This window comes from Macrobrachium nipponense, chromosome 18 (genome assembly GCF_015104395.2).
Source record: "Macrobrachium nipponense isolate FS-2020 chromosome 18, ASM1510439v2, whole genome shotgun sequence".
In the NCBI taxonomy this organism is placed as follows: domain Eukaryota; kingdom Metazoa; phylum Arthropoda; class Malacostraca; order Decapoda; family Palaemonidae; genus Macrobrachium; species Macrobrachium nipponense.
Window position 1 is genome coordinate 55,362,490 of NC_087211.1, and position 24,668 is coordinate 55,387,157.

Genomic DNA, 24,668 nt, shown 5'->3' on the forward strand with positions numbered 1-24,668 from the left:
TATGTATAGATTTGGAGCCAAGGACTCCATAGTCATTAAAGAATTTGCAGATTACGGCCTTCAGCCAGAACTTTAAGTCAATTCCTTGATCTTAAATAATAACGTAACAGTCGTATTTCACATTCAAGAATAAAATAGATTTAGTAATATACGTAATGTCGAAATAATCAATGATTCCCGCTTGAACTACAAGGATTCTGTAGTTCACGCGGGAAAGCGTAAGTTTCCTTTGAAGAAGGGCGAAGGGACGAGTCATTCCTGCCCAGAATCTGATTCGTGTAAGTACCGTAGAAATTTGTGTGTCTCTCAATTCTCCGACTCCAAGCTGTCGCCATGCATTTGCTAGGTCGAATTCCGTCTTAACAGTAAGTTAACTTTATCCACGTATATATGTGCCATCCCTGCGATGAGGGATTCGATTTATGCAGCAAAAGAAAGCTGTCAGTGCAAGGATGTTATATGTTTGTGATATTGAGTCTATGGGTCTCGAATTGTGCAGATTTTTCGTCCAGTTATGAACTTAGTTTTGTCGGCACGTGACATCAAAGACCCTATGTGCTACCCCATAAGAAAGCCAGAAAGTTTTCAGTTTATTTGTATTGACTGCGTGAAAGCAGTACGAAACTGCGTGTACTGTGGAATTCTGCTAGGAACTTTAGTTTCGGTGTACTGTTAGTGTATTTAAATGTTTATTTTTTCGTAATAAAATTGTTATGTTGACCAAATTTTATTGTATCTCGCCCTAAGAGTTTTAGAGTGCGCGCCTCCTCAAGGCCTTGTCATCTGCCCAGAACATCCGGGCACGAATCATATAATAAAAGTCGAGAAAATTCCCGACAATATACACCCTTTTCTATATTGTGTGGTCAACAAATTATATTATGAAACGATATCTTTGATCTCTGAGGGGCTAGTACCAAGCATGGCATCCACTGACCTTCCATCCGGTTTAGTACTATCACCTCAGAGGTGATGCTATAAAACCAAAGTCAAAGTAGCATCCGCACACACACTCGTACATACACAAGAAGAGAAAGCACCGATTCGTCTTTGAAATCGGAATTTGATTAATACTTTCCAGGCAAAAATTCTTGATATATAACATAACCATCCATTCACCCATATATACTTCATCTTTGAATTAACTTTGGTAAAAACTATACATAGGCCTATATACGTAGTATTTTCCCTTGTCTGTGACAAAGTTCACCACTGCCATCACAAAATTTTATAATAATACCTACAATATGTAAAAAATTCATGACCATTTCCCATTCTTTACCAATATTAACGTCGTTAGAGTTTCGATAATAAGAAATTGAATACATTTGTCCATTTAATTAACAATCGAAATGAAATACGAGTGTTAGACTTATAATCAGGGTAAGGGGAATCAAGAGTAGCCTGACAACTATTGATTAAAACATGCACAAGGAAAGAAAACGTCGTAATTATTATTTTTTCTAAACCTGCTGTCGCATTAAACGATTGTGAATTACAAAACAACAAACGAAAGTAGAAAGTGAGAAAGAGAAAGACGTTAGCCAACTTTCCGTGTTCCTCGATGCTCTCTCTAGAACAAGTCTTGGGTACTGCTGGAGTAGCAGCAAAGCTTTAGTATCTACGGAAAGTTCATTTTTATTATAATCTACCCTGACAGCACGGCCTTTTATTATACATATGTCTACGGTTTCCATTACTGTTATTAGATCTATTTCTACAGGATCCTTAGTTGACATATGTCATGTCTAGTTCCTTTCCTCAACGCTTGCTACGTTCACCCTGAAACCTTTAGTGGAAGCCATTTGAGTGTCTTACCTTTGAGAAGAATTTTCTTCCTCGTACGCTATTAGATGTCGTTCAGTTATATGTGAGAATTACGGTGTCCTGATAATGAAGCTAAAACTTTTAATGTTACACTGTCAAGAAGTCTTTGCTATACAGGCGAAATAAGCAGGAACCAACAAAACCTAGAGTCTCCAGTTATGGTTTCTCGAATTCCTTCCAAATTCAGTCAGCTAAAGCAAAAACACATCACCTTGCGTGCATAACTCCGTTAAGTTCTTTTCTGGTAAGTATTGCTTGAAAGCAAAAGAAAGTTGTTAAAGTATAAACCCCGTAGCCCAGCAGTCTCCTTTCACGCTGCTACCATTATAAATTATCACCAGAATCGCAAATAAGTTTGATTGCGAACGTATGAAGGCCACCGTCGTGCCACAAATGTGGGCGGAGTCAGGACCGTTACAGGTAATCGGACATGCTATATGTGTGTATCCATAGATGTGTGTGTGTATGTCCACCAACGCCAGGTTCAGGGCCGCTAACTTCCAATTTACTTTCGATATCGCAAAGTTTTCACGTGTGTGGATTTGTGTAGCAATAATTTTCAGGTACTTATTAACAACTTTAGATGGTGCAAGGCTTGTGTGCACAGAAGTTTCAACATCGAGTGATGAAGATTTTTCGAGGGAGTTCACAGAAAACCCTTGATTTTGGAAAGTTAAGCCTAAATAGTAGCCTACAGTGACAAAGGGACGAGGAATATTATTTGAAAAGTAAATATATGGAGAAAGACCAATCAACCACAAAGGATACATTGACTAAAACATAAAAGCATTGCCTATTTAAGAGCTGGGAAATAGCCGAAGCATCGAAGAGATCGGGAACTGCCGTTGATCATTCTTAGTGCTCCGAATTGATGTTGGTGATCAAGAAATGAAAGAGCTCCCTTGCTCCACAACAGGCCTAGGTAAGCTTAGTGGAACTTTACCCTCACTCTGAAAGTAAATCTTTCATTCCATTGCAGAGTTTTAGTTACATTCTGATTTTAAAGACAGTAGTCAATCTTTAATTATTGTAGTTAGTCCAACAGACCAAAGCATTAAACGTGCAGTAGTTAGATAGTATATAGTAGTCGGTTTCATTTCACCTCCCCATCCACGCATGCCCATGTATAGGCCTACCACGTGATTGGCTGACAATCCGCGTTTCCGATATCGTTGGCTTATTTTTCATATAGATCATAACCATGCCAGTTTATATCGAGAAGAGCTTGTATCAAACATTCTACTCATGTCAAACAAACGAACGATGAGCTTTCAATAATTTTAATTCATCTAGACCAATGCTCATACTGTTCAAACCATGAGATTTTCTTGTCATTCAAAATTAATGCTGCGTACAGTTTGATTGTATATATATAGAAATAACTTTATTATGATGACAAAGTAATGGTTACGTCCGTGAATAAAAAAAAAAAAAAAAACTGAGAAGCATGGACCAGTGGAGCTAGGCCTATGCTACTGATTCGCACTAATTTTGCGGTTTATTTTACTGTCATCAGCAATTGATGACTGGAACTGAATGGGATGTCAAACTTTTCTTCAAAGAGTTCTTTGTCTAAGTTGTCCCGACAGTGCCCAGTCACTGGGCTATTATAATTATTTGCATGCCCAAGAAAATAATAAATATACTGAGTACTCTATAAAGAAAACCACATTACCAATTGCCGCCATGCCATGCATTAACTGAAATTTCCATCCCCCTATCCAATGCTGCAGTGGGTATTCATTCACCTCCCCTAGGGTGAAGACAACAGCCCGTTAGACCACAGCATTCCTTGCTACTTCGAACATTAACCTACTCTTGCAATTTATATGCAAGAAATCATTAGAATTTATTCGCGATCACATAGCCACATGTCTTTATATTTACCTACAATGAGATAAATGATGTTTTACAACTCATCGTTTGTTTGCGTTTATCCTAAGTATAGACTGTTACAAGTTAGGCATTCGCGTGCTAGTATTGTTTTAATTAGGACCTTGGTTATATTGTCGATATAGATCGGCATGTTCATGAATTAAATACGATGGTGTGATGATTATTTGTATGTACGTATAAGCATTTGCATGTATTACTCAAGAAATAGTTTTCATCTTTATTACAGTAAGCCTAGTCGAAATCGAAATGGAGTCTCATGAATTTTTTGCGATCTATCATCTATATTATATTGAGCCTCGAAAGCACCACCTGCTGTCTCGTTTTCTTGCTAGTACGGTCTTTTTCGATTGTATCATTGTGCCCACGACATAGTAGTTTCTATATCGTGATTGTAGAAGGAAGAAGGGAAGGCCAAGAAAGAGATGGGTGATTGTTTAGGGGAAGATTTGTTATGGAAAGTTATTGACGAGAACGATGCACAGGATAGAAATCGATGGAGACGACTCATTCATAACGGCGACCCCATATAAAAATGGGTTAAAGCTGGGAAGAACAAGAAATAGTAGATTCACATCAACCGTGAATTTGATGTTTAGGCCAGTCCCTTACGACGCTCCTGATTGGCTGTTGATAAGCCAATCACAGGGCTGGAAACTTTCAGTTTCTCGAGAGTTCACATGGGTAGGATTTACGTTCAACCACTCCTGAAGTATACGTCTTTCAGGGGAGGTGGAACATACATTCTGCCTATGTGAACTCTCGAGCGAGACTGAGAGTTTCCAGCCCTGTGATTGGCTTATCAACAGCCAGTCAGGAACGTCGTAAGGGACTGGCCTAGACATCAAATTCACGGTTGATGTGAATCTACTATAGTAACCAGTGCGTAATTGCCTTCTAATTTGAATTAGGTTTATTAAGACTTTGAAAGGTAGCCGGTTAGCCCAACGTCAATTTTAACCGCGTTCTTAAAAAAAATCCACTGCCCATGTAAGCCATTCCATATATATTTACGTAAGTGTGAAATACATGTACGTATTCCCTGATGACGTGCATTTTTTTTTTCTTTAAGTTTCCTACCTCGCATTTTTCTTGATTTTCAGATGTATTGGTATGCAATTTTTATTCTTTTTTATATTTTAGATTGTTAAGGTAAGTTTTTCGATGTTTCATTTTTCCTGTTGTCTGCTGGGGACACTTCTTGTATGAAATAACTTGCTTTATTGTTCCATCACTTTAAACTAGGATAGCCAAGACGGAATAAAAAGAAATAAATCGTGAGCGATCACTGATAATTGCAGGGTTTTCTCCTTCTGGAATAATATACATAGTACAAATTGACGATAAACGATGCATTTACATATTAACGGCAAAGACAACTGTTTTGTATAAGTCCCAATCTGATCTCTGTCTCGCGGCTATCTACCAGCCGGTTATGTAATATTTTACGCCAGTGCATATTTTAAGAAAATTTCACTGGGCGACCAGATGGATATTAGGAGTTGTAAAATGGGGAATACTACAGTACTACTACCGCGCTCGCCATAAAGCTATGCCGTCGGGAGTGAGCGCTCCCCCAACGGTGTCCCAAAAGTGCAAGGGTAACTTTTCCTTATCTTAATCATACTTGTCAGTCTTGGGGATCTGTCTGGTCTCCCGGTAGCACGGTCTAGATACAAAAACGTTCTTCTTACTAGACGAAGAGTTTTCTTGAGTAACACATTGCTCCATTATTACTTTAACCAATGAAGACTTTTATATCTCATTTGTGAAGTTACCGCATAATTACAGACATTTCCCACTTTTCACTTGCTAGAGTGTTGTTATCAGGACAACGTGCTACGTAGAAGGCTGTAATGTTCAAAACGGCTCATCTTTGCTATTACTTTCACGGTGCCACTTTGGCTTGTTATCTACGCGTCACCTACCCCGAGGTGCTAAAACTAAAAACGGCATGGTAAATGTAAAGTAGACGGGCGCACGAAGATATCGTTTTTTAACATAGTTTGTCGACCACACAATATAGAAATGGATGTACATAATACTTTGATCCCGTCATGTTTGGTACTATGGTAGATTCACATCAACCCTGCATTTGACGTCTAGGCCAGTTCCTTACGACACTCCTAATTGGCTGTTGATAAGCCAATCACAGGGCTGGAAAGTGGAAACTCGGTCTCTCTCGAGAGTTCATATATGAAGGATGTACATTACACTTCTCCTGAAAGACGTATACCTCAGGAGAGTTGGAACATAAATCCTACCCATGTGAACTCTCGAGAGAGACTGAGAGTTTCCAGGCTTGTGAGTGGCTTATCAACAGTCAATCAGGAGCGTCGTAAGGGACTGGCCTAGACATCAAATGCACGCTTGATGTGAATCTACTATACCCCTGCGGAGTAGGTGACGCGTAGATAACAAGCCAAATTCTCTTTAACGTCATATTCCCAAATCTGCTTCTTCAACCACCTCATACAGCTGAGATGTAATCTTACCCTGCCCCTAAGCTAAAGGAATTAAACGTTTTATTTTTCTGAAATAACCGAGGAATACTTCAAGAGTAATCGAGGTATTGTGGATGTCTAATTAACGGTTTGGTAGTCATGACAGCAGGAGATGATGGTCATGACTTAGCCTGTTGCAGACTTTGGTTAGTGAGGAGCAAGAGTACCACACTGTTAACCATTCAAACTAACCTACTATGAGATTCAGGGTCTCTGTAACACGGTTTTTTGGACTTTGCTTCTTGTCAAAGCATCGGATGTAGCTGAAAATTGACATATGTATATTTTACAACTACACAAATTTTGTCAGCATTATTAATAACCTAAACCCGATAGTTTTAATTTTTATAGAGTAAAAATGATCTAGCAGACGCCATGGCCAATGATTACGAGCCAAGAGTCGAAAAACATTCATTACATAAGCAAGGTAAACACCTTTTGACGAAATGTTGCCCCGCCCATCCACCAGACAGAAACTCCATCGGCTCTGAAACCCAAAGACTTTATGAATGGCGGAACGATACATAGATGTGGATGGGGTATCAGTGCTAGTGTAGTAATACTACTGTAGCAGTATTGCCACAACAGTATAGCAGTAATATACATGAATTAAACATTTAGGCCAACTGCTGGGATCCTTGAGGATCATTTAGCACTTCGTACAACTACTCGAGAAATTAGTTTTTATAGCCAGAAGTTAAATTTTCTAATCCAACAATGCCCATGGTAGCCTTCAGTGTTATCCTGAATTATAACGAGACGAAAGTGGGTGGAGCCTCATGAAGTCATCATTCTGACGATAATTACTGGTGAAGGTTTAAAGCCAATACACAGTATGGCTATTTTTTTTTTTCAGTAAATAGGTAGATAGCCAATAAATAAAAATTGCTTAACATTGGATATAGCAGTTATCAAATCAAGCTTGTCTACTATGTTTTTGAAAATTACCAACTATTCCCTACATCTTGTCAATCTGATTGTGACCTATAAAGTAGACTGTAATTTCTTAGGAAACCTATTTTGGGAGTTAGACTAATAATCGAAGTGTTTTTGTATTTATTAACATATTTTGTTGGTTTGTTCATTATGACAATTATCAGTGGAGAGGTTCCAGAGCTCATAAAGGTGAACTGCTTTGCTTGTATTTAAATTTGTATGCCATTGTTGCCAGAGGTTTAGCCTTCGTTACGTATAGCCAATCACCCATCGAGAAAGAGGGAAGAAATGCTGTCATAAGTTACGTAACGAGTGCGTTCGAAACCTTTTCTTTGAGTAAGTTGGCCCGTCTTCAAAAAAAGTCACTTTTACATTATAGCTAAGTACCAAATTTATTCAACGTACGTACTGCAGAATACAGTCAAAATTTATGTGTAGATATAATATGTATTGTGAATAAGCGTTATATTTATGAAATGCATAGATAAAAAGTTATTGCGAAAAAACCGTGTTACAGAGGCCCTGAATCTCATAGTAGTACAAAAGACCATAATGCAAAAGCTAAGCTAAACAATAATTAAAAGCTAAGTTAAGGACGGGTCCGAGGTGAACAAATTTCTTTATCAGGCTAAAATTAGCGCCCAAGTTAGTGTGGGTTAAGCTGTATTTTTCGAAGTATCAGTCACCTTTAACCACAGGCGCATTCGCTGGTCAGGAAACAGTCCTCATACGATGAGACATGAGAGCACCCAAGAGACATATTTCCGTCCTCTATTTCGAGGTTAGCGAACGCCCCCCCCCCTTCCCCCTCCCTCTCTCTCTCTCTCTCTCTCTCTCTCTCTCTCTCACGGTTAGTCAAACTCCGTGGTGAAATGTTATTCTTGTTTAATTGTACCATGTTTTTAATTCACAATCTTCATTGTGACATTTTTCATAGGGGCCACTGACTGCCTTTTTGCTTTTCTCTGATGACAGCTCCTGTCGGGAGAAACTACTTTGGTGCATATATATATATATATATATATATATATATATATATATATATATATATATATATATATATAATGTGTGTGTGTGTAATATATATATATATATATATATATATATATATATATATATATATATATATATATATATATATATGTGTGTGTGTGTAGGTAGGTAGATTTGAAGGAGAGGGGGCATTTCTGACTTTCGCCAGGCTCCCTGGACGGTTTATAGGAGCTGGTAATGTTTAATAGATGATAGATATCTCTCGTTCATTTTTCCTTAGTGCCCAAGTACCCGTTTCATATGGGTATTCACATTTTATATTTAGTGAATGACATTAGTGTTTATCAATGATGGACAAACAGAATTCTTTAGAATAAAGAAGAAGGAGAATCATCCAAGATTAATGTTTCTGAAATCAATTCTTGACTTTTTAAAAACAGGGACTTTATCCTCAAAGTGAATCATTCACGTGTGATTATAATTGGCTAAGGATTATATGTACGCTTTCGTCTAGTGGATAAAAAAATCACGAAGATCATTAAAGATTTATTCATTCTCTTATAAATAATTAACAAAATGCCCAAATAGGCCGTCTTTGGTACAAGAATAGCCAATCGCAGCCTGCATAAATGCATGTATTAATGAGACAGAGTTCAACTGTAAAGCCTCAAGCGTAATGGTGTGCACACGAATAACGTACGTTCTTCTTGCTGCAAATGTAAAACAGTATTAGCGAGGAAATATTATGCAAAAGCTTCGAGATAAACTAAAGGTAGCCCTGAATATGTCCCACAAGGCCAGAACGCTATAACTGCTGCATTCCTCTCTTCAAAATTACGTTTCGTTTCAATTTTTTTTCCTTCTTTGTTGAGCTTGAGAAATAAAGGAAGAGGCAAACATTAATTCTGATGATTATAGAAAGTACCATAGAGTTTCGATTTCATGAAGGTTCACTGGTTAAAGAGAAAGATGATAAATTGTCTCCTAAGTTTCACGCAGTCTGAGTGACAGGAAACGCTCCTCCTGGAATGTTTTGAGAGACTGACTTCCGAAGACTGATCGTAATAACGATATTGAGAACGATGTGGGTTTTGTTAATGAAAAATGGTCTTGTGTCCAGTATTTCAGGTGAAATGTTCCAATAGACATCCTAGAACTTCAACGTCTTGATTCAACTCGAGTTCTGTTGCGTACGAATTCAGAACTCTTTGCAGCTTTGATATAAAACGACTCGTTATTTGTGCGCATAAAATTCTTAACCATAAATAGGAAATACTGCATATGAGAACTGTAAATACATCCCCGTTCAAACACTGATCCAGGGGCCTAGGGAGGCAGGTACACGTAGATTAAATAGGACCAAGGTATACAAAAATAGCTCAAGACCGAGCGACTCTTTTTAGGTTCAAGAACTCTGCGAGCAGCAGCCTGTCCCCTAGAGTTGCTCTGTCTGGGCTCATATCCACAACCCTCTCCCGGGCATTACTCCGAGACGTTTTGGAGTGAGTTGTCGTCGCCGGACAGCTCCGGCCTGGCACACTGGCGAGTTGCTCTGGAGCAGGCAAGGCCGGAGCGGCAAGGGCAGAATCCGTGGTAGGCCTCTTGGAGTTCGAGCTGCAAGAAGGAGAAGCTTTGTGACTAAACTCATAGAAAATGTCTACAGAAACAATAAATGATGCAAATAAACGAGGAGAAATTTGCCAAAACATTGGGAAACTATTGGATAAAAAGGAGTTATTTCATGCGAAGGCAAGGTACTTGATAAATCATGTTACACTTTTAACTGCCATAGCAGAATATAGGACAGGAATGAAAGACAGTGTAACAAAAGTTGAATAACTATTTGATACTTATGAAATTTCACTTTTGTTCAAAATATGTAGCAACAGCCCCTGCCTTCTATAAAATGTTTCTCAGTAATTGGAGAAGATACTGTGTCACCATAACCTCAACTCCAGCGAGATTGAAGACTTCATTATAGAGGTTTTCCCTACCCACCCATCATCAGTACTACGTCTGATTTCTCACTGATAGGTTGCCATGGCACGATAATGAATCTTTAAACCCTTTCGCCAAGGCTACCTTACAGCGGCATGTAAATAGTTATCTTTAGTTCCTTTTCTAAAGGCAAAACTCAAAAATATTCAAGTTACCTTTGCCAGTATCGTTTTTGCAGTGTTGATTATTCATTTATTTTCAATAGCAGTTTTTCGTTTATCTACTTAGTTATCTATTTTCTTATCCCTTTTTTTCAAATGTGGAGGCTCTTGGTGGCCTTCTTGCATTATAAAAAAAAAGCAAAATAACTACCTCAGTAAGATAACAAACAACACGAATAACTAGATTTGACCAAATATTGGCAATAGATTTCATTCTCGTCGAGAGCTTTTGAAAACACCATATATGGATTTGTAAGCAAAAGGAGTGACATAGTTCAAGAAAAGTCAATCAAGAATCCTACCACAAAGGCCGTTAGGACACTGCGGTTATTGCAATTACATTATGTACAAAATTTAACGTTAAAATGATATCCCCTTTTTATCCTAAAATTAAGAAATCCTAGAGAACAATTCTCTCTCAAAAGAAGTGACATAGTTCAAGAAAAGTCAATCAAGAATCCTACCACAAGGCCGTTAGGATAACCCAGGGTCATCTCCCTTGGGGAATTTTGGATTCGGCACCAGTCCCCAACATTTCCCCTGGGGGCGCATCGGGGGAAGCTGTAGCGGTCGAATCCTGTGGCAAAGAGAAAGAAAACGTTGTCGAAAAGGATCGTAATTTAAGCAGCTGATTGTAGATAATCGACAATAATTATATAATTTGTCAGTTAGGGCGCGCAATGATACCAGCTGTGGTCTGAAATCAAGACTCCAATTCTCATATATATATATATATATATATATATATATATATATATATATATATATATATATATATATATATATATCAATTCAAGCTACAAATGTCCTTTAATATCTAAATTCACTTTACCTCCCAAATGATATATTTTCATATATGTACCTTCGGTACATATATGAAAATATATCATTTGGGAGGTAAAGTGAATTTAGATATTAAAGGACATTGTAGCTTGAATTGATATATAAATGGATCACGGTTCGATGTGATAATTATTCATAACAAAAGGCTACGTGCTGTCAAACGCTCGAATTGGCCAACATGGTAGACGGGGTTTCATATCGATTCTAATTACGAAAGCACCCAGGTCGAGGGTGATTTGTAAGGTCAGAATCGATATGAACTTATAGCGTCTCTGTTGGCTGATTGGATAGCGTCACTGACTGTCCTGATTTCGTCCCCGTCCACTTGGACGGTGGTTCGATCCCATGGGGGGACGAAATTATTATCAATTAAAAAATTCCCCTTCGGTACATATATGAAAATATATCATTTGGGAGGTAAAGTGAATTTAGATATTAAAGGACATTGTAGCTTGAATTGATATATAAATGGATCACGGTTCGATGTGATAATTATTCATATATATATATATACATACATATATATATATATATATATATATATATATATATAAGATTTTATAAAAGAATACTGACAGTATGAAAACTTTTGTGCGACTTAAAATGAGAAAATGATTTCGGGAAAAATTTGATTATCATCGAACATGAAACATTTTGATTTTTCCTTAATATTTTCGAGCTAGTCGCTCTCCGATATAATATAACCCATACAAACGAATGAGACTCGAATTTCATAAACAAAGTAGATTAATAGGCAGGACGTCACTGGTGACGTCACAGCAAGTAAACATCAGCTGTCTTGATTCTCTTCTGTTTTCTGAATCACATCCGAATCTGTTAACCCGAAAAAAGTTATGCACAAGAAATATTCTTTCGTTATTATCTTGAAACTTGTTTGAAAATATTTGATTTTCACGGGTCAAATCTGTTACAAAATGTTTTAGATTTTAACCTTACCGACTAAGCAACAAGCGTCGGGCCCACAGTCACTGCTAGTTTTACATTCAGGCAAGGAAGGGACTGCAGAGACCTGCCTGTCCGTCCACATGACGACGATCAAGGCCGCCACCACAGCCGAAAACATCTTGCGGTAAATGCACATCCTGGAAATTAAATGAAATCATCAATACAGTTGCTATATTAAATGCCAGAACTGAGTCTAGTTCATAATTACTAAGGGTTTTTGTCCCTCTACGAATGTGAACCTAAAAGAAAGAAAACAGCGACATCAATTTACACTAAACATTCATACAGAGCAGAGCAAGACTTGATTTCTTACGGAGCAACTTTCTGAGGAACGATGTAATGAATTCTAAATGAGGATATGTCTCTGTTTAAAGTAAGTCGTAGATTAAGGGTTTTTCAGCGAATATTTCTTCTACCTGGGTTCGTCTGAGTTTTCTTCATAGCGACCAAGTTGATGACAATAATAATAAAGAACTTGTAGCTTCCATGCAATGCATTTAAAATGTCAGAAAGTAATCTTTTACTGCCGTAGGTTCTCGAAAAACATACAATTCAGAATCTATGGCGAAGCCATCACTCCTTCCCATCCACTGTCAAACCTTAGGTTTGGGTGTGACAAGTAACGCCCAAGGGTAGCTGCTACAGGACGTCATTCCTGTGGAGAGTAATGACTCACTACTAATGACTGATTACTCGTGAATAATATGATGACCCATCTATGTATTCTTCGATAAAAGAAGAAAGTATAAAAAATAATATTGTGAATTTACCATGTGCCATTAATCAGAGGTAACATGAAGAAGCCTAAGGTTTACAAGCTGTCTCAGGTGGGAAATGAAGAGTCAAATTGTAGTTTCTGGCAAGTGTCCATATTTGGTTTTATTGCTTTCCTGGAATTCTTCCGTTAATTCCGGATAAAGGAGGAGCGTTAAATGTAAGATTAACGTTCCTGCCTTGTCAAAGGTAAAAAAAAAAAAAAAAGGCGGGGGTTGATGGGGGGAAGAACTAAAAACATGCAACACCAAATTTGCAACAAATCTTAGCGGTCTGGTGCATCTACACGTGCTGTTGTAGCACCCATAATACAAACAAGTTAAGTATTGCTATCGTGAGGTAAAACCATCTTATTCTTTAAAATGTTTTTCCTCACCACTTGCATCTTGTAGGTTTAGATTAAGATACGGACGTCGGTCGTCTGTATCTGAGTATTAAATATTACTAATCTAAAGGATATAAAAAAAGTAAGTCATGTTCACCCATTTGCAGTAGTATTATAGCAGGAACTATTCAGGAAGGGAAGTCTAATATTAGCTGTTCGTTCTAATAAAGTATAGAAATTTTTCACGAAAATATGCGCCCCTTACCATGAATGCAAGCTTAAGAATTGTAGAATCTATATTTTGCTTTGGTATCATTCTATTTTCTTTTTGTCATGCGCGCACACACACACACACAATGTATATGAATATATGTGCATATATATGTCTGTGTGTGTTTATTATTTAATTTCAATATCAAATAGTAACAATGACATTGTCGTTTGTTGAAATAGTTCTGAGTCACTGCCCTATCCCAAGTGACCACGCGTCGCCATATCCCTTCCTCATTCAACCGTTGTAGGGGTCGTCATCCACCCCTTAAAGGGCTTAAATCTTTTAAATCCCTTAAATAGCCCAGCATCCTGCCAGCAGCAGGAAAAGGATCGTTTTCATCCCTCGTGATGCGCCATCACCTAATTGGCAATCTCTCGTACAAGAGAGCTTTTTCTGCTTGGAAATGTTTGATAGATTCAGCGATTTGCGTTGGTTTTCTTATGCTAGGTTTTAAAGATTTGCTTGAAATATCAAGCCTAGGCGAGATTATTAGGCTAGATAGATAAGCGGACAGACTGAGGAGAAACATAGGCCAGTTAACAAACCGCATAGTTATCATGTCTTCTGTGCAGTGCCGGATTAAGACTCTTTGGAGCCCCTATAGGCTAAGGGTATAGATGATATATATATATATATATATATATATATATATATATATATATATATATATATATATATATATATATATATATATTTATATATATATATATATATATATATAATATATATATATATATATATATATATATATCTATATATATATATATATATATATATATTTATATTTATATATATATATATATATATATATATATATATATATATATATATATGAAGTCAATCATTTTTGCAGTTACACAATTTTTAATATACAGGCCACGCGACTTTGGGGTCGGGGGGCACTCCAAGGCTTTGGGGCCCCTAATTAGCCTATTGGATAATGCGCCACTGCTCCTTTTTCTCCATTTCAGTCAGAACAGCTGATGATTATTAATCGGTACCACGCGATATTCTTTAGACCTTCATTCAATAAAGATTCAGAAAAGGAAGAAGAACGCGTGGGGAAATAACAACAAATAAAAAGAAGTATATAAATGAAACAATGAAGATTGCATCTTTGTTCTTCTCCCTCGTCTTCTCTGAAGAACGCATGGCCACCTCACCTCACCTCGATGTTAATCACGCCTCTGTACAAAGTCATCCAGGGATCTCTCCTGCTACTCAGGATACAGATCGCTTCCCAAGGTCTTCGCTTCGACCAAATTCCGAAGAATTGGAGGATACCTTGCGTAATTCATTCAGCCGAGATAACGACAGGATATGAGGTGATTTAATGTCTGTTGTGGTTAACGCTGTCTGGAGATACTGGCCTACAGCACCTGTGATGTATTTGGTATTTATGCATCTTACGATATAACTACAATAATTGTCATTATCATCGCATCGGTTATTTTCACTAATGACTCCAGGAGAGATCCTCTTCACCGTCACACGAGTTCTGTGATGAGTGTGTTGTGGTTCTCGCTGTTTAGAAACCAGCTAAAGTGACTGTTAATCATTTGTTATGTTCATTATCTTTTATTATGTTAATTACGGTGACATTCATAGCGTATCATCATGCCAAACTAACAAGAGAAGTAAGGTGATATCTTCTCAGCCTGTTCCTTCAGTTAATGAAAAAGAATATTAGAATTTTGCGGATGAATTCTTTTGAGCGTAATTTTCGAAGAATACAAATCCACGAACTAGATTATTAGTAGGCAATTGCAACACCATTAGCTGACGGGCTTTAACTATGAAGTCATGTAAAAAAAAAAAAAAAAAAAAAGGGCAGGGGAGAGGAGAAAAGCATTTCATATTCATATTCTTTGCATCCAAGATATTCCATTGAACGTAATATCATCCCAGAAATCCGTACTCTACTTTTTTTTTTTAAATTGGGTGAAAGAATACGTATTTTGAAACCTATAAAGTTAACCGAGAGTATATCACTATGACCCCAGAATACTGATAGCAATACATTTACCATAACATTATTCATGATAAAGGGAAAGTTTTACCAAGAGTCAGGAACAAAAGAAAGACGGTGGTAAAGGAAGCATTAAATGGAAGACAGAGTTTCTGTTAGTGCATTCGTTGACCTTGCCAAAAACCTGAGGGCAATTACACATTTTCTTTAGCTGCGCAAATCGTCTCATATTGCATGTCGGTAATATGACACGTTCAAGAAGGCAAACAAAGGAAATTATATTAGTTTCCAACAGACAATTAATTATTAAAACAGAGAATTTAGAGAAAATTTAAAAACAAAAGAATGGGTATTATTCTTCAACCACTAAGATGACTCAGAAAGAGAGCTAAAAGAGGGGTTCATTTCATTCAACGGTCATATAGTTGCTATTTTCAAATTATTTACTTTCTGTGGGAACATAGGTTAACGTGACTTAGTGAGGTTATATACACTGATTGAACTGATTCAAGTATATCTCTATACCTGTTTGGTACAGACCCCAAAAGAATTCCTTGGAAATAGTTATTTGTTCGTTTCAAGAGAAAATAATGATAATATTTGTTCGTTTCAAGTGAAAATAATGATAATATTTGTTCGTTTCAAGTGAAAATAATGATAATATTCGTTCCAAGTGGCAATAATGTTAAATAATTGTTCGTTTCAAGTGGCAATAATGTTGAATAATTGTTCGTTTCAAGTGGCAATAATGTTGAATAATTGTTCGTTTCAAGTGGCAATAAATTTTTATAATTGTTCTTTTCACGGGGGCAATAATGTTAAATAATTGTTCGTTTCAAGTGGCAATAATGTTAGATAATTGTTCGTTTCAAGTGGCAATAATGTTGAATAATTGTTTGTTTCAAGTGGCAATAAATTTTGATAATTGTTCTTTTCAAGGGTGCAATAATGTTAAATAATTGTTCGTTTCAAGTGAAAATAATTATAATATTCAAGTGGCAATAATGTTAAATAATTGTTCGTTTCAAGTGGCAATAAATTTTGATAATTGTTTCTAAACGGATGTTTGTGGGAATAACAAAGTTCATTGTAACGAGCAAAATAAACTTGCTACTTGAGTCTCACAAATGTCATACATATTCACTAGTCTAAAAATGTTCTGCCCCCATAAATGCCATTACGTCATTTATTGTTAAAATGTAAAATGTTTAGCGTTAGAAAACTTTGATTATCAGTGGCAAGTTTCTGCGGTATTGGTTCTTTACCTTACAAGGATTAGTATTCCAACAGCTGAGATCGAAGCATAACTCCCTGACTGAACACCATATATTCTTCTCACTAGGTGACACAATATGTATATGTGATGTTAGTAAGAACAATCTGTTATAAGGTAACACAGTATGTATGATGTGAATAAGAATAACGTAATATAAGGTGACACAGTATGCATACAGTGAATAATTACAATGTATAAAGTAACACAGTATGCATGGTGTGAATAACAACAAAGAAGTATAAGGTAAAACATCATATTGTATGATGTGAATAAATGCAATGTAGTATAAGGCAACATAGTATGTATGATGAGAATAAGAAAATTGCAATATATGGTAAATATTTTTTTTTTTATAAAAAAAAAACCTATTACTTCATTTGTATTATCACAAAATCTTCGATTGTTGTATAAGCAAATATTCCCAGTGTCTTAATTTTAAATATATTTCAAAGGAAGCGGAGCAATTGCTGACCGGTCACTCCAGAAGTTCTTTAGATTTTAGGAGCTACTGTCGGGCAAAAAGAAATGTATTTTTAATGAGTGGAACGTTTCGAAGTCAGGATCCTCTCATTATCTCTCATACTGCATTCATTTGCGTTTTAACCGTATCAGAACTCTCCAAGTGCGCGAGTGCTTGCTACTGGGAAAAGCGAACAAAGTCACTCAAACCGAATAACTGGAAATCAAGTTGCATAACACAGACACGAAGGATATGTGAATGGCAGCGTAGTTGCCGAGGTTACGACAGCATGAATGATATTCGACCAAAACAGAATTATGTCAAGAGTCACAAGTACATGATCAATATACATTATATATCTAGTAACTTTTGTTTACCTTAGCAGCAGACCTACCCAGCTGAAGAGATCTGTTGCTTAAGTCTATTTACAAAATAATTGCACCTAATGTGAGTCAATTGTGGACCGTCCCTTTGAAACAACATCGATCTGCTAACGCTTCATGTTATAAATGTCAAGTACGGTGACAGGGTCTGGTTTGCTAAACACCAGGAATCACAAGCACTCATAATTTATAAATAAAGGCTAATCTCCGGAATTAGTAAACACTGAAAATATATTATAAACCGCATCAACTTGCCCACGAAAAGCTGTAAGTTTCACACCATTAAATTAGATTCACAAAAGAAGTTGAACTCTAACCTGAATGAGTTGACAAAGAGAAATCCACTGATGCTAGTCAAGCTGAAGTCCACAGATGATGCCCTTCTCAAGTCCCAGAGAGTGGTTCGATCACTAGCCCAACCAGCGCACGACTGACCTCCTACCGGTTGCACTGTTCGCCTTTATACCATTCCCATGACGATGGGCGCCGCATCTGCCATGGGCCTTCTTTTGGTATTATCTAGGATCATTTGCTTGGCTAAACTCTTCATAATGCCAAAGTTTGTCTGCATGCAGTAAAAAACATCGTGGTTATTTATTCCTAAAGCGACAGTGCCATCATAAAAATCAAATATAACCAACGAAATTGACTGACAAGGAACTCCGGCTTTGACGAAACCAGCTGGACTTCCCCGACGGAAGACGTCGAATGTGTTGTGGGCCGGGGAGAGGGGGCGGGGCGATGAGAGGAGTAGACGTGAATCACGGACGTTGCAGAAAGCTTCCACAGGTGAGAGGACGGATATGCGTATGAAGAAGTTTTGGGAAGATCACCGTGACGTGTTATTCACATACTTTTCTCAGGTGTCGTTTTGTGGGAAGACTATTTCAGCTGCAACGATGGAACATGTTTGCGTGTAGTAATATAAAAATATTATATAAAAATTGATAGATAACTGAACACAACAATTCACTGTCCTCGCTTGGTATTTCCTAGATGTATGAATAATAACCTTTATAACGATGAAATATGTTTGTGCGTAGCAAATCATACAAAATGTTATCTGCAAATTATGAACAAGTAAAAGTAAAAAGTATGATAAGCATCATCATACTGATAAATCGCATATTACACTCGAAACAACTTTAAAGAAATATGAAAACCTCCTCTCTGTGGGGTACTGAATCTTCATTGAATAATTCACTCATCATAGCTAAATCTACAGGGCTACAGGCATCAGAGGAATATAATGGGCGGCGGTAATCAGATAATCACAACCTTGCCCAGAGAAAGAGAGGAACAACCAAACATCGGCCTAGTGGCGCAACGCAGACGAGAGGCGAAGGCAACGACGTAACACCAGTCGCAACCGGAAATCCATTGTAATAAGCCACATAACTCGCTACTTGGGTAAACCACTCGATTGAGTATTCTGATGCTTAACCGGGATCAATTTTCCCAATGCTGGAGAGAGGAGACAGAAAAAACAGATGTGGGTGATCTATACTCGGTTTTTTTCCATCTGTCCATCCGCCTGTGGTGTTTTTGTATGGTAACACTGCGTCCGGGCTTTAGATAGTTACATTCAACTTACGTTCAACAATAATAACAATATCCTATTTCGAATATTAACGGTGTAATTCGCATACAGTAAATTATTAAAACGCTTTTCAGTTGCAAATGTACACCCAGATATCCTTTTATTTACCTAAAACTTACACATAGCGTAACTATTTAAAGCCTGGGACGCAGTGTTACCATACCCAAACACCACAGGCGGATGGACAGATGGAAAAAAACTGAGTGTAGTCTGTCAAAATACTTGTGCCTTAAGTAAGTTTAAAATCTCTCTCTCTCTCTCTCTCTCTCTCTCTCTCTCTCTCTCTCTCTCTCTCTCTCTCTCTCTCTCTCAAAAGGTACTTTCTCGAAGGAATATATTCAATATCACTTTCGTGTGGCTCCTAAGAAAAGTGGAAAATAAGGATTTTGAGTCTAATTTCTGGTTTATTGCGGGCCCGGATTTACAACTGTGTAGGCCCGTGGGCAAGAATTCGCGATCACATATATACTAGTGGGCCAAATTTTACACTTTTGGACTCCATAGTCTCGCCTTTGATACTTCATACGTCTTCTGATAAAATAATAACACCAATAATTATGCAAATAACATCCAAAATTACAGTTTATTGACGATATTCGTCAGACGGAAATTTGCACACACACACACACAAGCTTCGTGGGAGACGCTAGCCTATATGCTATGTAATATATCTTTCTCAGTTTAGTTTTCATCTCTGACACTTTATGCATCTTCTAGTTTATAATGCTTTAAAACACACACACACACACATATATATATATACATATACATATATATATATATATATATATATGTATATATATATTATATGAATAATTAGTAACTCGAACGTGATCCATTTATATATCAATTCAAGCTACAAATGTCCTTTAATATCTAAATTCACTTTACCTCCAAATGATATATTTTCATATATGTACCGAAGGGGAATTTTTAAGTTGATAACAATTTCGTCCCCCCATGGGATCGAACCACCGTTCAGGTGGACGGGGACGAAATCAGGACAGTCAGTGACGCTATCCAATCAGCCAATCATATATATATATATATATATATATATATATATATATATATGTGTGTGTGTATATATATATATATATATATATATATATATATATATATACACATATACATATATATATAATATATATACACACATATACATATATATATATATATATATATATATATATATATATATATATATATATATAGAGAGAGAGAGAGAGAGAGAGAGAGAGAGAGAGAGAGAGAGAGAGAGAAATATTTAAGTCACCTTCATACTTGCATGGTAATTGCACAAGCCATTGTTTCTGTTCAGTTCAATTCAGCTGATAGTTTGAGGGGTTTCCTTTGCAACGGCACCTCAACGTGTTTTTTAAGTCTGGCTGTTGGTTTCCTTTATTCTCTTCTCCCTTTTCTTCCGCATTCGCATTACGGTAATTAAACTGATAATACAAATACGATTATTATTATCATCATTATTATTATATATGAATAAACTGAATAAGCCAATAGTAAGTTATGAACTTTGACTAAAAATAGCATACAACAACGGAAATAATATTATGTTAAATGGGAAAATTGTTTCCACTCGGTCGTTGTTATTTCAGAGACAAATACAAAAAAATGTGTGACTTTGTGGAGGCCCCCAAAATGTGGAGGGCCATGGGCAAGTGCCCACTGTGCCCATTAGGTCAATCAGTCGGCTGCCCTTGTGGTTTTACCCATCTATTTTCTCTTCTCGTTTCCTTATTCACACACATTCAATTTTCCTCATTTAATCTGCGTTTCCTTTTCTTTTCCAACTTCTACTATCATCATGTTCCCTCTCTCGCTTTATCAAGTCCTTCACTTTCTCGCTTCTCTGCTGTTCGCTATCGTTCATTTCTGCTATCTTTCAGTTTCTCTCATCGACCGCTTCTCCTTCCCTCTGTTCTTTCTATTGGCTTCCCCTTTTTTTCTGCTGCCCTTCGTTTTCTCGCTTTGATTTAGGCGCCGTCCTGCTATTTTCTCTTTTTCTACCATTTTTCAGTTTTTCTCATTTCTACCTTCCGTCATTCTCTCTCTCTCTCTCTCTCTCTCTCTCTCTCTCTCTCTCTCTCTCTCTCTTGTGAAGTCTTTCAGCTTCTCTTTTTCATTTTCTCTCCCCACTTCCATCGCAGTCTTGTTTTACATTTGGTTCATTCCAGTAAAACGAATCTCAACCCCATCACGTCTCTCTCTCTCTCTCTCTCTCTCTCTCTTGCAGAGGAGAAAGAATCAGAAATACTGATATAGGTAAAAGGAAAGTCTTATGCATTGTTCCACGTCCATAATGATAACAAAAGGCTAAGATTTATGTACGTTCTACAGAGTTTGTTATTTTTTCACATACTGGACAAGAGGAAACGTGCATAGCATCATATTGCAGAAAAAGAATGAAAGGGCGATTACTTCTTTTTCGGCAATTCATTCAAATCATCACTTTCTGCCGTTCTGCTACGATTCAATAAATATAAACGGAAGTGTTTCTCTCGTGTATAATGGTGTCTTGGGCATGCATATTTTTGCAATGGATGCGCTTGCATTAGCTTCATAATCATATTTGATATCAGAAATGGCATAAATGTGCCACTTTTGCCCCAGATAATTTAATCGACTCTTCTTCCTGTTGATGGCTATCATAAGGTGCCAGAGGAGAACTGTTAGTAACAAAATTTTTCCTTAATTAATGTGCAAATGCACTATAGCTGGTTCACTTAAGGTAGATTCTTGGGTGAGCCCTATGCCAAACAAACGTCTCGTAAGCGTAGGGCTCATCCAAGAATCTACCTTAAGTGAACCAGCTATAGTTACAAATGAAGCCAACTTTACCCACCACCCTCCTCTTACCCCATTCGGGACGATGTTATGATTAGAGTAAACTAATGGCCATCATCATGGTCGGACTGGCTCTGAATGTAAGAGCTGATGTCGAACGCATCATTACAGACCTCCTGAAGATGTTTTCTTTGGTCTACCGAAGTATTACTTAAGCGGCCGGTTAACCTCAATGAGCACTTCCTGTGCACTCATTTGCAAGGAAAGCATCCGTTGCTTTTTTAAGAAATACGTTGCATTATTCCATTGCGGTGGTCTGCTGAGGATCTCGTCGTTCCTGGCAATATTGCACGAATATCTAACGGTTATTGCCAGGAATACGATAGCGGAGTTTCCCGTGATGAGAGGTAGAGACTACGTGAGTTCCAAAATGTGCAGAATTTGAGAGCGAAGTAGGATTTCGCAATTACGCTTCGTCCTGTTATGTTATTGTGGGGGCATTCTTTATTTGGCATCCTTGACACAGTTTATTCTATAGAGTGCTTTGCATCCTTTGGCCCTGGTGAAGATTATTTGGGACGCTGGTGTTTGTACGGCTTCCTGTAAATGCTCTCTCTCTCTCTCTCTCTCTCTCTCTCTTAATGCAGAGAAGAACAAGAATCTGCAGAAAAAGACGATTTCCATTTATATATAATATATATATATATATATATATATATATATATATACATATATATATATATATCATATATATCATATATATATATGTATATATAATTTATTTATATATATCATATAAAATTAATAATGATAGTATATATATATATATATAATATTATATAATATATATATATATATTATATATATAAATAATATAATATATATATTGCGTGTATGTATGTAATACGATGTGCGTCGTCAGCTGTCTCCTCCTGCAAAAAAGGACGATGAGACTCCCAAAGAATCCAGGGCTTTTGGAGCAAGAGAAAAAACGAGGACATACCACTCTGATTAACAGATTCTTTCTCAACCTCAAATGGAAATCAAAATCCCGGGAACACCTTTTCCCAATTCTGTTTTATTCTGTTTTCCTGTTTCATCGGCTGACCTGATTTTCTTTGCTCTTCGAAACCAGGACTCCTGGATATTAGTTTATGTTGGAGGCTGATTAAATACTCCAAATATTATTATTATTATTATTAGAAGTAGCAGTAGTAGTAGTAGCAGAAGCGCAAGACGTTTTTGTAACTAGAGTATACCCCATTTCTTTAGAAATAACGATAATATAAAAGAGGGTCGAGGCTATGATTTTTGGGATACTTCTATAGGAGCCTCTGGTGATCGAGGCTAACCCCAAGCTGGACGAAGGCGAGTCTAAATTTAGAGTTCATTACTCGTACATTATCGTTGTTACTTTCAGACGAAATATATATGTGAAAACGTGATGTGACAAACCTGGTTTGCCTCTTAAAAAATAGACAGCTAAACAATAGGAAACCATAAGAATGGGAGATGTTCAGATGCCTAAAGGAGGAAACAAATACTAACCACAAAAACGAAGAACCTTGGAGTTGACGTGTGGACCCTATTTGAATGGAGACTCGTGGCGTTATTTTCACGTGTGAATAAAGGCGTGAAAAGTCAGGCATCGAACCATGCAGTTTGTGTGATGTACTTCTTCCTTCGTTAGCACATTGTCATACAATGTATTTGGATGTGGGGGCTAACATTTATGTGTAAGAACTTCATTTCTTGTATGTTATTCTTTGCAACCATAACTACAACGCTGGAAACCTGGCTGAAAAAAGAAGTATATTAGAAAGTAAGTGTTCTGAGCTTCACGCATACTAGGCCTCTTTGGTTTAGACGTACTTTTCCTTGCACAACCAGTAAAGAGTGTCTGTCTATCCGTCTGTCTCCTTTCTGATTTTTGTATCGCAGCTTTAGGAAAAACACCGACCTTAATACAATGAGTGAAAGATTATTCGATCAAAAACAAAATAAAGGGTATTTATAGAACTCGCAAGAACAGTGCATTGACTCATTAATAATGAAGTGTAGATAAAAACGTGAAACAATAAAAAGGGTATTTGAAGAGCTATATATAATAACAGGATTTTGTTCTCGGGTAAAGTAGACCCAAATACGACGTATATATATATGACAGAAATTAAACTCAATTTTAAATTAACTTGTTATTGACAGGCAATTCAGCACTATGATCTTGGGAAGAAAGGTCTCAGATAATGAAGAAAATAGCATATGTGGCTTTGCACCTCTAATCTCCCTTTATTTCATTTCTTCTTTTTGTTCTGTGCGACTCCATTTCTTCGGGAGTCCTCTCAAAACCAAAGCAAAGGAAAATGTATCATAAAGGAAATCGCTGTTCAGCCAACCTATAAAGTTCATTGCCAAGGACACACACGCTCACTTACACATTCATGTACACGCGCACGCGTCGTTCTCTTCCTTTACCAGGAATACCGGATGTTGTGAGACACAGGTACGCCCCAGGACCTGTTTTCATCCTTGGGACTTTCAGCCTTATGGTCCTTGGCTACCTGAGGGAACTACCACCCCTACCCCCCACCCCCCGGGCTGTTTTTGCCACTCAAAGCTCAAAAGCCCTTGCTTGCGCGACAAGAAATTGGAGTCTTTGGACATATATCCGTAACTGAGTTATA

The 24,668-nt window shown here is 37.1% G+C and overlaps 2 protein-coding genes across 2 annotated transcripts in view; one reads left to right on the plus strand and one right to left on the minus strand.

Moving 5' to 3' along the window:
• The first annotated feature begins 2,289 nt into the window (after nucleotides 1-2,289).
• LOC135197086 (uncharacterized) overlaps nucleotides 2,290-24,668 on the plus strand; it is a 230,264-nt gene continuing 207,885 nt past the window's right edge. The window contains exon 1 of the mRNA XM_064224039.1: nucleotides 2,290-2,749. The gene's annotated coding sequence lies outside the window, so the exon portion shown is untranslated. The remainder of the gene's footprint in view (nucleotides 2,750-24,668) is intronic.
• LOC135197084 (astakine-like) lies at nucleotides 9,628-18,056 on the minus strand. Its single transcript, XM_064224035.1, has 4 exons — nucleotides 17,900-18,056; nucleotides 12,113-12,258; nucleotides 10,777-10,889; nucleotides 9,628-9,767 (listed from the first exon to the last, which is right to left on the minus strand). Exons 2-4 carry the CDS (start codon nucleotides 12,255-12,257, stop codon nucleotides 9,636-9,638), a joined length of 390 nt encoding a protein of 129 aa, XP_064080105.1. The 5' UTR covers nucleotide 12,258; nucleotides 17,900-18,056; the 3' UTR covers nucleotides 9,628-9,635.

What these genes read in the sequence shown, in the direction of transcription:
- LOC135197084 (XM_064224035.1), bottom strand. Translation starts at nt 12,257, where the DNA reads ATGTGCATTTACCGCAAGATGTTTTCGGCTGTGGTGGCGGCCTTGATC. An exon ending in CGACGCTTGTTGCTTAGTCG is followed by an intron (nt 10,890 to 12,112) that starts GTAAGGTTAAAA and finishes TCTTTGCCACAG; the next exon opens with GATTCGACCGCTACAGCTTC. An exon ending in GTTATCCTAACGGCCTTGTG is followed by an intron (nt 9,768 to 10,776) that starts GTAGGATTCTTG and finishes TCCTTCTTGCAG; the next exon opens with CTCGAACTCCAAGAGGCCTA.